Source organism: Ictalurus furcatus, chromosome 13 (assembly GCF_023375685.1).
Source record: "Ictalurus furcatus strain D&B chromosome 13, Billie_1.0, whole genome shotgun sequence".
Taxonomy (NCBI): domain Eukaryota; kingdom Metazoa; phylum Chordata; class Actinopteri; order Siluriformes; family Ictaluridae; genus Ictalurus; species Ictalurus furcatus.
The window spans coordinates 18,430,695-18,447,695 of NC_071267.1; the positions used below are offsets into that span (position 1 = coordinate 18,430,695).

At 38.5% G+C, this 17,001-nt stretch overlaps 1 protein-coding gene across 1 annotated transcript in view; it reads right to left on the reverse strand.

The window, feature by feature from the left end:
- The window catches only part of LOC128617568 (cadherin-12), an 83,721-nt gene that overhangs the window by 49,721 nt on the left and 16,999 nt on the right, over positions 1-17,001 (reverse strand). Inside the window, exons 2-4 of the mRNA XM_053640751.1 lie at positions 15,135-15,429; positions 5,691-5,810; positions 477-644 (exon numbers count right to left, since the gene is read on the reverse strand). Of these exons, the coding sequence (XP_053496726.1) occupies positions 477-644; positions 5,691-5,810; positions 15,135-15,429 (583 nt within the window). The remainder of the gene's footprint in view (positions 1-476; positions 645-5,690; positions 5,811-15,134; positions 15,430-17,001) is intronic.

The following is a 17,001-nucleotide window of genomic DNA, read 5'->3' on the forward strand; positions in this document are numbered from 1 at the left end:
CAGTGCAGGATGGGAAATGTAGTCACTGGTTTGCTGTGATATGACAGTATGGTTCTCCTGAAAAAGGTCAAAATACCCTGAAAATACCCTTAAAATCTGATATGCTGCAATACAAAGCTGTTTTACCAAAAAAATGTTACTGCATGTGCTGAAATTGCACTGTATTTGTATTATCTTTTTGGCTATTTATTGCAAATTAACATTTACATTTCAGGGCACAATGCAGATGAATCATATTTTTTGTTTCAGTTTTACTTTATACTGTAAACACGTAAACATGTAAACACACACACACACACATATTTTATATATATATATATATATATATATATATATATATATATATATATATATATATATATATATATATACACACACACACACAAATATCTGCTGATTATAGCACATTATAGATCTCTTTACATTGTGAAAATAGCTACATTTCAATTGAGCAATATAATAATGAAGTGCCTTACTTTTAGAGAATCTGGGTGGGTTGTCATTGACGTCACTAAGGGTGATGTTGATGGTTGCGGTTCCTGCAAGACCACCCAATTGGCCCCCCATGTCTTTTGCCTGGATAAGAACCTGATAAAGCTCCTTTACCTCACGATCCATTTTAGGTAGAGCAGTTCTAATAACCCCTTTACACACACACAAAAAAAAAAATAAATCAAGAAAGGGAGAGAATCAGCATCAGTTTGGATATCAGGTTGCAGGAAGTGCAGGAAGAAGGAGGTGAATAAGGGAACAATGTCAAGACATGGGATCATTATCCTATGATCTTATGGGATTAATCAATAATTATTCAAAATTATTATTGTTTCACCAATATTCTAAAGTGTTTTTCTAAAGTGGCTCACACATTGTATTTGGTCTTAAATTTTAATCAACGGCAGCTATAGTTGAGAAGTGCTCATGAAATAATTCTACACACCAGAAGGCTGGTTTTTTTCAGTTTTGGTTTTCTGAAAAATGGAGGTCATTTGGTAAGGAGTTCATTCTTTGTATCTGAACAAAGATTGATTTTATATTTTACTTTTTTCCCAGTACAAAAAGCTTGCCTAATGCCAGAGGAAGCTTTTACAGATCAAGCAAGCACCCCATAGGTCAGATTAGACATGGAGGTGGGTGGTTAAAAGGGTCATGGAGGTGTTTCATTCACTGGTATCAGGTAATATGGAAAACGATGTCACACTTTATCTCTTGGGTTTGTGTGCCATGGAGCAACATGAAAGGCATCATTTTTGACACTCTTATCATCAGGTTCTACAAAGCACACAGCTATGTGAAGTGCTGAATGATTGATCCCACCTTCCTCCCATTCTCAGTTTCACTCTTATTTATCTGTTCCTTTTCTATTTATATCTATTGCTGTGTGTGATGTACAGTATCTCACAAAAGTGAGTACACCCCTCACATTTTTGTAAATATTTGATTATATCTTTTCATGTGACAACACTGAAGAAATGACACTTTGCTACAATGTAAAGTAGTGAGTGTACAGCTTGTGTAACAGTGTAAATTTGCTGTTCCCTCAAATTAACTCAACACACAGCCATTAATGTCTAAACCGCTGGCAACAAAAGTGAGTACACCCCTAAGTGAAAAATGTCCAAATTGGGCCCAATTAGCCATTTTCCCTCCCCAGTGTCATGTGACTTGTTAGTGTTACATGGTCTCCGTTGTGAATGGGGAGAAGGTGTGTTAAATTTGGTGTCATCGCTCTCACACTCCCTCATACTGGTCACTGGAAGTTCAACATGGCACCTCATGGCAAAGAACTCTCTGAGGATCTGAAAAAAAGAATTGTTGCTCTACATAAAGATGGCCTAGGCTAAAAGAAGATTGCCAAGACCCTGACACTGAGCTGCAGCACGGTGGCCAGAACCATACAGCGGTTTAACAGGACAGGTTCCACTCAGAACAGGCCTCACCATGGTCGACCAAAGAAGTTGAGTGCACTTGCTCTGCGTCATATGCAGAGGTTGTATTTGGGAAATAGACGTATGAGTGCTGCCAGCATTGCTGCAGAGGTTGAAGGGGTGGGGTGTCAGCCTGTCAGTGCTCAGACCATACGCCGCACACTGCATCAAATTGGTCTGCATGGCTGTTGTCCCAGAAGGAAGCCTCTTCTAAAGGTGATGCAAAGAAAGCCCACAAACAGTTTGCTGAAGACAAGCAGACTAAGGACATGAATTACTGGAACCATGTCCTGTGGTCTGATGAGACCAAGATAAACTTATTTGGTTCAGATGGTGTCAAGCGTGTGTGGCGGCAACCAGGTGAGGAGTACAAAGACAAGTGTGCCTTGCCTACAGTCAAGCATGGTGGTGGGAGTGTCATGGTCTGGGGCTGCATGAGTGCTGCCGGCACTGGGGAGCTACAGTTCATTGAGGGAACCTTGAATACCAACATGTACTGTGACATACTGAAGCAGAGCATGATCAGTATGCAGTATTCCAGCATGATAACGACCCCAAACACACCTTCACTGACGACCACTGCCTTGCTAAAGAAGCTGAGGGTGAAGGTGTTGGACTGGCCAAGCATGTCTCCAGACCTAAACCCTATTGAGCATCTGTGGGGCATCCTCAGACGGAAGGTAGAGGAGCACAAGGTCTCTAACATCCACCAGCTCCGTGATGTCATCATGGAGGAGTGGAAGAGGACTCCAGTGGAAACCTGTGAAGCTCTGGTGAACTCCATGCCCAAGAGGGTTAAAGCAGTGATGGAAAATAATGGTGGCCACACAAAATATTGACACTTTGGGCCCAATTTGGACATTTTCACTTAGGGGTGTACTCACTTTTGTTGTCAGCGGTTTAGACATTAATGCCTGTGTGTTGAGTTATTTTGAGGGGAAAGCAAATTTACACTGTTATACAAGCTGTACACTCACTACTTTACATTGTAGCAAAGTGTCATTTCTTCAGTGTTGTCACATGAAAAGATATTATCAAATATTTACAAAAATGTGAGGGGTGTACTCACTTTTATGAGATACTGTAGGTCTGTACAAGAGTTATCAATTTTGTTATAGCATTACATGAGGAAGGTTGATTTGTCCTTCCTGTTACAGTATGAACCCCCTGGGCTGCATAGGAAATTTAATCCCAAGAAATTGAATTAGTGCTCTGTGTGGTTCCAGTGGTAGTGATGTCTAAATGAATCCTAACCAAGGGATTTTAGGAATGTCAGAGCAGTGATGAGTGAATATGTGCTCAATTATTTACAGCTGTTTATCCAAATGATGCATGCCATGTTTTTGATTTAAGCCATAGTTAACAGCATTTGAATAGTAGGAGGTCATATTTTATTGAATTCAAAATGAATCAATTAATACACTTTGGAAAAAAAAACCCTTTACGTTTATTTTTAATATAACATATTTGCAGTTTATTTAATAATATTTGAGTTATTTCAGCATAAAATAGAGAAGCTAACTTTGTATTCACTGGATTATTGGACTATGTGAAATGTAGCACCTGCTCACATGGACATTGATCTTTAAAGCTATTGAGTTGACAGGATATCTATTGCTTCCCCACTTTTCAAAGTGAGTTACAGTTTAGAATTGGCCTCTGATGTGAATCTATTGCTCAGACCAGCCACAACGTAATGAAATCAAGCAGCCTTTCACCATTTGTTTAATGGGGTCGATGTGTTGTAATTAAATTGCATCCTGTGCATTGACTTCATTCTGACAGGAAATTTTCCGATTTAAAAAAAGAAATGTTTTATTAACCTCTTGTAAGTATGTTATTATACAGTACTGGGCAAGAGTCTTAGACATGAAACATGTTTATATTGATTTACATTTTGTGCATTACTATGTCAATGTTAGAAACATCTTATTTGATCTCAGCACAGCATTTAATAAAATAAATCACAATATTCTTCTAGATAAACTAGAACATTTTGTTGCAGTTTAGGGAATGGCTTATTCCTGGCTCAGTTCTTATTTGACTGACTGCTTTAGCTTGTAAATATTATTGATTAATGGATGACTCCATGCATGCAAAAGTAGGTTGGTGTTTCACAAGTCTCTAGTCTTTAGCCACTGCTATTTTTTCTCTGTATATGTTACCTCTGGGTACAATTATTTGGACACATGATATTAGCTTCCACTGCTATGGTGATGACACACAGCTGCACGTGTCAGCAAAACCAGATGACGGGTACAATCTTAAAGTTCAGAAATGGGTAACAGACATTAGAGACTGGATCCTGACTAACTTCTAATTTAATAGAACTAAGACAGAAGTACATCTACTAGGGTCACCAGTAGATAGAAGTAAGTTTTATGATTAAGCAGTAACTTTTGATGTAAATCCTCTTTCAGCTCAATCATGTGCAGAAGTGAAAGAACGTGCTGCGATTATTAACTCCAGTCTTTTTATTGAAGCTTGTGTACATAGCAGAAACATTGCTAAGACATGAATATGTTATAATGTGATGCAGAAAAGAAGTTCTCACTTAACATTTAGGCTGGATTATATCTGAATGTTAAAATAGGTGCATAAAGCTCCAGTTAGTCCAGAATGCAGCAGCTAGAGTCCATATTACCTATATTTTACTACCTATGCTAGTTTGGCTCCCAGAATTATTTTTCATTCATTAGAAAATTCTACTAATAAGCTATGAAGCACTCAATGGTCTCACCCCACAGTATCTGAGTGCAGGATCTTAATCAGTACATAGAATAACACAGATTTTTTTTCCATATGGAGCAGCCTTTTTAATTAGTGTTCAGGACTCAGACACAGCATGTATCTTGGGTCTCCAGGTTGATTTGCTTAATCAGAAAGTATGTTAAATTGCTTTACTCTTAGGTAAAGGTGCAGATCTAACGTTTCAGGAAAATACAATTATGGATAATCAGGACGTTTTGATGCTGTCAGCCACCACCCCACTCATTTTGGGATGCTGATGTCCCCCCAGCAGGATGCTGATGTTCCAGGGTGCCCTCATGCCTGTGTTACCTCCTGTTATGCTGTCATAGACCTTTCTAAAGATTTGCACCTCATTTATGCCAATGACTCATGCAATGCTTCAGTGGATGATCGTACACGGATCCTGTAGATTTGTATCTAAAGAACAGCTGCTGTAATCATAAAGACTGTTCTGTGGTCATCTTATGACTCTTACTCACAATATGCTCATACTGAACATCCTCTCAACACACTGTTTGTCTTTACTCTTCCACACCTATGTACTGTAATGATGTATAATCCCACTCGCTGGTGTAATCCAGATGGATATTTTTTGAGTCTGGTTCCTCTCATGGTTTTTTCCTCATGTTGACTGACTTGCTTATTAGTGATCTAAATCTAAATCTGTATTTCTGTAAAGCTGCTAAATAATAAACCACATTTATAATAATTAAAAAAAAAAAAAACCTCATCAAGGTTGTTGATGTTACCTGGAACATGATTTCTTTCAAAAACTGCACAACAGTGTACTTTATTTCTGTTACCTTTTGACTTTTTAAACGCAAAGACAATTTGCATTTAAATAAAAAAATATATGTATATTTTTTGTTATTTTGATATTTTAATTTACTGCTCAAAATAATAATAAAAATAAAGTATATTATAATATAGTTTGATATTTATACATACCTCAGTATTTTCTTTCTTTATTTATTAAATAAATACAGATATTTAGTAAAGGAATACAGAGTTTACCTGTTTCAGGCTCTACAGAGAAGTATGGTTGGCCATGCAGGATGCTGTACACCACTTTCGCACTGTTGCCATACGTGGGATCGTCTGCATCTGTTGCTGTTACTTTTGTCACATATGTTCCTGCAAAAAGGCACAGGGTGTTGATACATGTCCTGTTTACTTTATAGTATCCTGTTACATTTTATTACAAATTGATTCCTAAAGAAAGTGCGACTATTCTCTACCTTTAATAGCTGAAGGTGAACTTGATTTATCTGAGAGAGATATGGACATGTGTGCCTTTCTTTCAGCAGCAGGCTATATATTTTTAAATACATCAAGCTAATCTGCTTACACTAATAGGCTTATGCCTTTATTAACACAGCACCTGTGGCTAGCAGGTGGTTAACAATGCCATTACAAGTTTGGCTGAGCAAGATCTAGGCTTTAATCCAATTAACAAAGGCCAGCCATGTTTGACAACATAGCAGTGCTGTAGGGATGCTGGAGGAAGGCCATGATCTTATTTAGGATGTGGTGGAGAATTAATAAGAGAAGCAGTGGTGAAATTCAACACCAACGTGGTCTTAACTGAAATGCATCGCTCCTTACATTAATAGATTGAGTCTGGCAGTACTAATTAGTATGAATATTTGTTTCATGTATAGTGCCCACTCCAACAGACTTAAGTGGGAGGGGCCCTGGGTTAGATATTAAAGAAATATTAACGAACCAACTGACTAAAACTTCAACCAGGCTTCATATGTAAATTTTTTTATTCCCTTGCAATAGATATACATAAAGATGCAATGCGATGAAATAGTGTTCCTCCCACACCATGTGGCAACACACACCAGAATATAAAAGCGCAATACAGAAGACTACATAAAATAAATATTACAGACCAGTGAGGTCATGGCAGATTAAACAGTACTAACTTCACACAACAAGGACATTATTATAATGAAAAACATTATCTCTCACAGGCAGCAACATATATCAGCATCTGAGGATGGATGAACAAATGAATAAAATAGAATACATATAATAGAATAGAATAGAACATATAATAGAATAGTTATGTCCTCTTCCAGAGTGTATCCATTTCATATAGTCCAGAGTCAGTCACACACCTGATTTGATTATTTAATTCGAAACATATTTATAAGTATGCACAAAAGCTTGAAGGAAGATAGACCTAAAAATTGTTTGGATATCTTTCCAGTCTGTTTCTCGAAGAACAATGGCTCACTTATATAGGAATTTGCCTACTAAATAGAACCCTGAGTGAGATACGGCATGATGTCAGTCATGCCTCCTGGTTGCAAATCATAGTGGGAGTCTATAGTGATTTTTAACAGCAAACCAGATTTTGTTTTCTAAAATGTTGTGTTGTGCTATTGGGTGTCAGAATTGGAAAAGTGTTAATAAACACATTTGTTTCTACCACATACTATCATATCAGACCCCTTTCCAAGGTCTACAGAAGACAGTTCTGGTTACCAAACTGTTGGGTAGAGGAGCTCAATCATTGCAATGCCTATTTTATCTCAGCAAAATACTTATTTATAAAATCAGTTAAACTGGCTTGGTAACTAACAGGTTTACCTTGCTAGTTAGCTAGTAGGCCTAATTTAGGCCTTAATGCCACTAAGCATTAAGGTTTTCCTTCACTGGAAGCCATCTAACCCAAACCTGTTCCAATATGACACTGTCCCTGTGCACAAAGTGAGCTCCATGAGACATGGTTTGCCAACATTGGCGTGGAAGAACTTGAGGGACCTGCACAGAGCCCTGACCTCAAACCCACTGAAAACTTTTGGGATGAATTGGAACAGCCTTGTCATGTTGTTGCAATGAGAAACAGCCTGAGGGTGCTGTGGGATACGATATTGTGATTGACCCACAAGGGGAGAGGGGAAGAAGTGAAACACAGAGAGAGCTTGTAGATCTCCTACACACTTGAAAGATGTCAGGGCCAGCAGAAGAGCTACCTTTAGATTCAGAAGCTTCTCTGAGGCTGACTCTAAGGGCTCAAATGGGGCACATGACAGACCTTCCAGGTGCATAGAAAGGTCCCAGGAAGGTATGCAGATGGCCCTCAGCCACCTGACACCACACATAAACCGTGATGTTAGAGAATGTTGCCCCAAAGCGTCTCCATCAATAGGGCATGAGAACTATACTCGAGCTGGCCATAAGGTGCTACTAGCAGCAGACATACACTGTCTTGGCAAACTCTTGCAAGAACTTGTGGGAGCAGAGCAATCAGGTGAAAAGCATACAGAATTGACCTCAGCCACGTGTGCAGCATGGCGTCCAGCCCTTGTGGTGCAGGAAGAGTGAGGGTGAACCACAGCAGGCAACGTGTTGTCTTCTCAGAGGCAAACACATACACTTCCGCTTGGCCGAACCTCCACCATATGGACTCAACCACTTGTGGATTGAGCCTTCAATCCCCAGGTCTTAGCCCCTGCCCCAACAGGATGTCTGCCCCACATTCCAGTTACCTGGAATTTACATTGCACTCACTGACAATAACCTTCCCTCTGCCCAGAGAATTATCTGCGCCTGACTGAACAGGGGGCATGAATGTAACCCACCCTGGTAGTTAATATATGAGACCACTGCTGAATTGTCTTCACAACTAACACACGGTGACCTCTTAACTGAGGAAAAAAGAATTTCAGTGCTAGAACTATGGCCTACATTTCTAGGAATTTTATATGCCACTCCAGATGAGGGCCGCTCCTGAGACAGTGAGCAGGACAGCCGTCTAAGACCATGCCCCAGCCCGTGAGGGAGGCATGTGTTATTTCTGTCTTGCGATAAGGAGATGCCCCTACAGTGTGACCCGAGGCTAGAAACTGGGGACACCTCCAAATTCTCTGAGCACATAGGCATCACCACGTGACACTGATTACTCTCATAAGTTTCATTCTCGGATGAAACCTCTGACTTTTTAGCCACCACTGAAACGGTCTCATGTGCAAGAGGTGCAATGGTATGTCGTTGGCTGCTGCTGCCATAAGCCCCAACAGTCTCTCTTAGAGACTGGAGGGGATGCCCAGATCCCGCTTTATCTTGCTCATTGTTGATAGGATTGGCCCTACGCATGTTGAGGACAGAAATGCCCTTATCATAGTAGAATCCCATATAACCACTAGAAAAGTTGTCCTCTGCACTGGAGAAAGCATACTTTTCTTGAGGTTCAACCTGAGCCCCAAGCCCCTCATGTGGGCAAGAACAACATCTCAATGTTGAATCAATAGTTCCCTGGATCGTGCTAGAATTAACAAGTCATCCAGGTAGTACACAGATGCCCTGGAGTCGCAAGGGAGCCAGAACAGCATCCATGCACTTTGTGAAGGAAGAACCCGATATTGGTATATGTTGCCACCAAACGCGAACCTCAGGAACTTCCTGTCAGAGGGAAATATTTCTATGTGGAAATATGCATCTTTTAGATATATCGTCACAAACCAGTCCACACACTGAATCTGTGGAACAATAAGTTTGAGCATCAGCATCTTGAATCTGTATGTCTGAAGAGTATGTTTCAGATGACACAGATCTAAAATTGGCTGCATACTCCCATCTTTTTTGTGGACCAGGAAATAATGGCTGTAAAAATCTCCCTCCCTCAGGGAACGGGGTACATGTTCTATGGCCCTTTGTCCAAGAGGGATCTTACTTCCTGCACTAATGTCGGGCTCTGCTCTGTGCTGACTACTGGGGGCTGACTGCCCTAACAACCTCACGTCCCCTGATACATCCTTCTGCAACCCTTCTTCTTTGTCTGCTTGCTTATGATCATTCTCAGATCAGGCCTATTAGTAGGCTGCGAATGTGGCTGCCCGGTCCCCCTGGCTCTCTGCAGGTGGAGGCAGGCCGCCACACACGCCTTCTTTGGCTCCCTCGCACTAGTGCTGGCCTGTGTTCCACTCGTGGATGCCCAGGCGAACTCGACACCACAAGGTAGGAACTGGCTGAATGTTACCGTATGTCAAGCTCACTCAGCAAGTCTGTGTGGTAGGCCTGCAACACTGCCATTGTATGCAGAGACCTACAAGCGAGACCCACTGCTGCATAGGCCTTGCCCACCAATGCCAAGGTGGTCTTACATGGCTTGGATGGCAAGTCTGCGTTCATGGCTTGGATGGCAAGTCTGTGTTCAAACTTTCTGTTTGAACAGAAACAGAAAAACTCAAGGGAGGGCACCTGCTGGTGGTCTGGAGTGAGACTCTCCCGGTTGGATGTTACAATTCTCTTAACTTACATTATATAACACATTAGTTATCATAAAACCATGTACTTGAGCATTAATATACCAAGTAGGCTTTTTTAGAATGCCACTGGCTTTTGGAGTGTCAGTCATATGTTTGCCACCCAAGAGCCAGAATGACCATATAAACATTTTACATAAGGCCCAAATGTGGCTATATCAACTTTTAATATGGCAGATATGTGGCTGTGTTGCTGAGTTGCTCTGGCTGTACAAACATGAGCCATGTGATATGTTCTGGTATAAGGGTGGCTGTATTATGGGGTTGATCTGGCTATTCAGATGTGGGCCAGACTTGTGGCCCAGATATGTGGCCTATATTCAGGGGTGTAGAATCCATGGGGGACATGTCCCTGCACTTTTAATAAAATGTAAATTTGTCCCCCACACTTTTAAATAAAAGTAAATTTGCTGCCTGCACTTTTTCGCTGGCCATAGCCAATTTGTGTATTTTTGATTTCTATATGTGTCTATAAGTCTTTACGTAACCTGGAGTTGCCATGACAATTGGTCACTCATGTCACACTCATGCTCAAACCTGCGCTGAGCGCTCAGAGGTTGCAGTGAGCTCAAAGTGGCAAAAAACCATTCACTCCTTTTTTTTTTTTTTTACTAAGTCAAGCAGTGTAAGTTCTTTTAGCATGTGGCATTGTATGTGGTGCAGAATGATGATTAAGTTGCTACATATTTCTTTTTAAACACTGCCTATTACCACTGGCTAATAATTAGCAAGATTTGATGGTAATATTAGCCTACCCACAGTCCTGAATTTGGATTTGCGTGGAATACATATGTCTGGATCAGGCAGCATTGCTTGTTACATAATGGTTTATTTTACTGTTGATATAAGATGTTATTGTACTGATATAAGGTCTCCTTACAGTGGCATGTTTGTTAGTTTAGTTCAATTACAGTCACTTTGCAACAGTGTGGTTTTAGTGACTTATTTATTTTCTGAACTGTTGAATAGAATAGAATAAGGTAGTGTGTGAATATACAAGTATGTATATTAAATACTGTGTGCTATTTATATGTAATACAATGTACACTAAACCCAATTTGCAATATTTAAATAATATAGTGCAATATACAATATAACATGCAAGTACAGAATCATAAATTGCATATTAAGCCAATTAAGAGCTAGAAGAAATAAACCTGTCAATTAGATAAAGGTCAAAAAAGAATACCCTTGACATTCTGTGCCCCCCCGCCGCCGCCCCACCTGCCTCCCACCACATCTGAAATGATAGCTATGCCCCAGCCTATATTCATCTCAAAGAAAATTTGATGACTGGTTCACATGGAGAAATTACCATTGTTAAACTAAACAGTGTGTTTTTTTTAATTAAAGTTCTTACTAAAAGCATCACATTTGCTTCATGAGACAACAAACCCCCATTTATAAAATACAGTTGAAATCCTGCACTCATCTATAATATTGTCAAAACTATGCATCTGTTATAGCAGCTGCTTTAAAATTCTATATGCAGAGTCGTCCAGCTAGGCCAATTATAATGAAGTGCACATAAACTCATACTGGGTTAGAATTGACTAGAAGACATTTGAATTTGTCTTTCTGTTAAAAGGGTTTCATAAATTTTTGCTGCCATTCAGATCAAGAGAAAGGCAATCTCAGAGTGAATTACCTTGATATCTCATTCTCAAAGGGAAAAGCATGAAGAGTGGCTCAGATCAATGCAGGGCACACTGGGTATTATGCTCAAACAGTGACATGTGGATGTACTTGAGCTGTTGTTTGCCATTGGCAGTATAAAAAAAAAAACCATAGTGCTCCTTTTATTTATACGATTTTTTGCATTTGTGCCATGAAGAACCTGTTGTCACTAAAAAGAATGAATAAGTACAGAAATAAATAAATAAATGTGAACAGTATGGCTTTATAAATTGGTTTCCTGTATGTTCAATAAACTGTGAACTTAGAATTGTAAGGTTCTCCCATTCATTCATAAACCACATAGAACCTTATAATATAATAATAAGGTCACAAAATGAAAAGCCTATTACAGCAACAATATTCACATATCCTGAGGGTACTTAATGGTACTTTCTTATTTACTTCCTTCCTTATTTGTTTCCTTGCACTCTCATATCCATAACTCTCTCAAATGACAGAATACCTGCTAACTTTAATTAAAGTTAGAGTAAAGATGGCTGTTTGCCAATAACACCAGGACCTGACTTTAAGAGTGATAATGTACTATGCTGTCACTCCCTTTAACCAAGGGCAGTCAAGCAGAATTATCCCAAACTTAATTACACTCCATAAATGCCTGATTCACAAGCTAGCTGTAAGAGATTGCATACACTAAATCATGGCACAGAATGAAAGTGAGAGAGAGGACTAAAAAACAACCACTGCTGGTTTACAACCTTTGTGTTACACTTTACAGTGTGTTTAAAAAGGCTTGAAAGGATTGGTTTAAGATAATACATCAGTAACTACTGCCTGCTTTATTAATTTTGACATAGTTGTTTGCATTCTTTCTGATATTTTTTGAAAATTGTAATTACAGACACATGGTGAAATAGCAATTTCAAATCCCCTTTGAAGCAGTTTCAAGTCACTGTAGACTTTAGTGAAAAATCCTGTCTGAATCAAAAGATTAGTGTAATTGTGTGGTTTGCATAAATTCATATTAAACATTATATTCAAGGTGACAAGTCTATGTCGCAGTAGCCCCTGTAGGTCTAAATTATGGTGAGTAATACACATACAGAATCCAGTGTATGTAGTGGAAAATTGTACAAAACAGTGAAGGGTTTTAACATTTACAAATATAATTAATCACAGACCTCTGTCATGTGCATGCCTATATATCCAAAGAGCATATGCAGTATGTGACTTAAAGTAACAAACCCATGGAAGTGGGTCAGTGCTTTGATCTACAGTGGAGCTTTTCAAATGGTTAAACCAACCATAAATACTACAGCGCCTTCTCAAGAGCATTTTACAAAAGACAGCACCTGGATAAACAAGTTTAATAAGACTCAGGGGTCAAGAACAAATGTTTCATGAGTGGGGACTTGAGTGGTTAAAATTTGAAATGGCCTGCAAAAACCCGCCGCATGTCAATGCAGCTAAATTCTGGCAATAAGCCAAAACAATGGGGAAAAAAAGTTTTGACTAAATTTGATTTTTGTTTTCTTTCTGTAACATAATTTATAGGGGCACAATGATAAACATAATTAAAATTTGATATGATATGGTGGTGTCTCGAGAAGATACATTTTTGATACCGGAAAAATAAACTTTGCCTGAATATGTGTCATTAGCCATATTCAGATCGGATTAGTTTATCAGGGGGATGTCTCTAAAAATATATTTTACACAGCTCCTCAGTGATAAAACTCTCATATTAAGACAGCAATAAAATTAGCACGGGAGGCACAGGTTTCTATTGTGTTGTATTGTCTATGAACCTGGATGTTTGAGTCACATGGTCATACGATCATGCTCCTTTCACAACATGACAGCCAAGTGGTACTGGAGTCGAGAAGAGACACTGGAGTTTTATTTCAATTTTGGGCTGACCAAGGTTCCAGCAACAATTTGAAAACACAATTCATAATCATAAAGTATGGGAGTCAAGTCTTTGTGATTTGTGTCTGTCCATCTGCAATTTGATTTGACTGGATCAAGTGTAAAGAGCATATTGAAAAGTTGAAGAGAAAGTATGTGAAAGCTTGAAACACAACATGAAGACGGGTTCTGACAATCAGCACTGCCTGTTCTACAAAGAAATCTATTTTGTCTTGGGTAAGCAACTTCGGCACTTTTGTCTACTCTTGTTTATTTTTTAACTAGATGCGCAGATTAAATATGGCAAGAAGCATCAGTCATCAATCTTTTTTTTTCCCCAACATGAGGCAAAGTCTGCATAGACAATCATGGAAAAAATGCATCTGGACTGGAATAAATTAACAGACAACCACTCAGTTTGGTGAAAAACAGGTAATTGACCTATAATTTTCTCAGAAGATGATGGAGAAAAACACTGACATGGCCGATCTGAATGGAAATAAAATAGGAAGTTACCCAAAGACATTTAATCACGTCATCGAGTAGAGATTAAGGTTTCCATTTTCAATCGATTAAAGTATTCCACATTATAAAAGTACAAATGAAACCTAATAATGACACAATGTGAGCAATCCATTCAGATTTTTAGCAGCATATAGCAAAACAAAAGCTGTGAATTAGAATGTAACAAAACTAAAGATGGCTTTGAAAACATTTACACTCTAGCCAAGCTTTCACTGGTGTGACTCTCAAGGGGGAGACTCTGAAGAGATTTTTATTTCCTATTCTGCTGTTAGCTAGCTGTGCTCTAAAAATCAGGTAGATCTATGGAGCCTGATATATGTTTTTGAATTCTTATCCACTTCCAATTAGAGTCTCATAATTGCAATAACTTCCTAATCACTGTGGTGATTTTTTAACCCAGATTGAATCAGCTGGAAAAAAAAAAGTTGCTTAAAGCAAAGAGACGTGTATGTTTGTTTTGTACTAGTTCTACTGACTGAAACAAAAGGGTGATTTCAGCACAGATGTGTGGATTTGTTTGTATTTGCATCAATGTATGGTATGCTTACTTTGTGGATTCATCACATTGTAATGTTTGGTCCACCACTCACTGGCCAACAGCATTGTTACTTGGTGGGAATCCAAAGTGCTCCCATACACTAGGATTTAAGATTTGGGGAATCTTCTATCTGCTGACTGCTGCTGACTGAAGCCACTGCTGTTTTTCCCAAGCTAATACACTAGTATGTTAGTCTGATCACATATTAATTCAAGAAAAATAGAGTATTACCCTGTAGCCTCTCCTGATAAAAGATAAAGAAGAGGCGACTTTTTCAGGAGTGTGATCTTGATTAAGTTTAAATGTTTATTACACCTCACATAATATAAGCAGTATTGTATGATGAATCACATATGTTATTATGTAGTATGGGAGTTTGGAAGACCTTGACAATGAAAATCCAAGAATACAACAAAATTACATTTTCTATCCCAGCCTCCTTGCCTATTTTGGAATATAAAAGAATGACATTTTGTATACAATCCTCCAAGAATTGAATATAATCACATGTTCTTCTGAATCTTTCTTAATGAACATATTTGCAAAGTCAAACTAGTATTAGAATGTACTTACCCACAGGTGACATCTCAGGGACGCTAGCTGTATAAGGGCCCTCCAGAAATTTTGGCTCATTGTCATTGATATCCTGAACCTTGATGATGAACTCAGACTCTGGCTCCAGGGGCCGGTTGGTGTTGATGTCCACAGCCTGTGCTCGAAGTGTGTAATAAGGCTTTTCCTCCCTGTCCAGACTGCGTAAGGCATGGATGTCTCCAGTGGTCTGATCAATGGTGAAGATGGTTCCGGCCCCCTCTCCTGAGAGAGTGTATTTCACCTCACTGTCTCCTTTGTCCAAATCTGTGTGCAGCTAAGAACGGAAATATAGAAAAAGTTAGTGAGATTACTGATCATTATAGTAACAGTGTATGTGTCTATTCTTTGTGTGATTCATTGGACATTAATGAAGTCAGTTAATGAAAACAGTATGTTGTTTAGGGGATAAAACATTTTATATTCAGTCTCAGAATGTGATTTTTCATAAAATTTTGCACATAGCTCAGTTGGAGTATTGCAGGCAGAATTAAAATAAAATATACACAAAAATATTTTTTTTTCCTTTCATTTTGTTTTTGACTTTGATGATGAGATCATTCTGAGTTATCTGAATGGTAAGTTCATGTGTCCTCATTCTGTCTGTGCTTGAGATTTCTTTTCCTTTTGTTCTTCAATAGATGTTTTTTAGCCAAAAGGATAAAATGTTCACTCAGAGTTACTCACTTATTACACCACCTCCCTCACCTCCATTTGTTTAAACATAAGACATTGATACCTTGTGCTTCTGATATTACATATTCTGAGTTATGTCAGTAATTCAACTAGATTACTTACAGTGCAAATGTCCAAACACAAGGATTGTTGAAAGACAATAACATACTATGATATTGATCATATGTTGGAATAATAGAAATTCAGTTTTCGCTGATTGTATGTACATTTACTTTAAAGTATGGTTCTGCTGTATAACTATTCATTTCACTATTTAAATCCTTTTAATTATACTCATATTGATATTATGAGCATTTTATTAAAATCTGTGTGGCCAGTTAGATGGTAATACAGAAGGAATAATCCTGCAGTTGTCTCCACTTTGGATTTGAACAATTGCAGATATTTAAAGAAAATAGGTGTTTCAGACAGAAAATGGCACTTTTTTTCATTAAATTGTAGCGGAAAAGTCAAGTGATACTAATTAAAAATTCCACTAGGCTAACAATAGTAATCGATGGTGTAAAGAGATTCATTAATGAGGGAATAGCACTAGAGTGCTCTATTTAATGTTTCCTCATCTGCTGGGTCTTACGGAGTACAGGGAATAAGCACATCAGTAGTTGCAGGCTCATATTCACAACCTTTTTTTATTCCTATTTCCATATATTTCTTAACAATGAATTGAAAAAAAAAAAAAAGTCCAGAAGTGTAAGAAAAGAAATGAACTAAGGGCAGGCATTTTGGCCAAATGGTCAGGGTACTCTCATCAGTAATACATCTTTCTCAGTTTTTGCACAAGAATTAACACAAAGGAAGGTAGTGTGAGGACATACAACAGGCATAAAGTACTAAAAGTAGGAAATAATCAAGTTATTATCATGCAAACTCAATACAATAGTAGAAGAGAACTGTTGAAACACACAGACTGGAAAAGGGGAGGCAGGGAAAGGGAGAGGGCAAGAGAGCAGTAAGACTCAATTGTGAGAGGTAAACTGTGTGTGTGTGTGTGTGTGTGTGTGTGTGTGTTGTACAAAATAAAACACACATGCAATTTGCCATTCACTTTCTGAGATAATAAGCACTCACATTTACAGCTCGACTGGATAGGAAATTGTTGTTGTTTAATTTGCATTGGATCAAACTCCTATCCCTTTAGACAGCATCTGTTTGC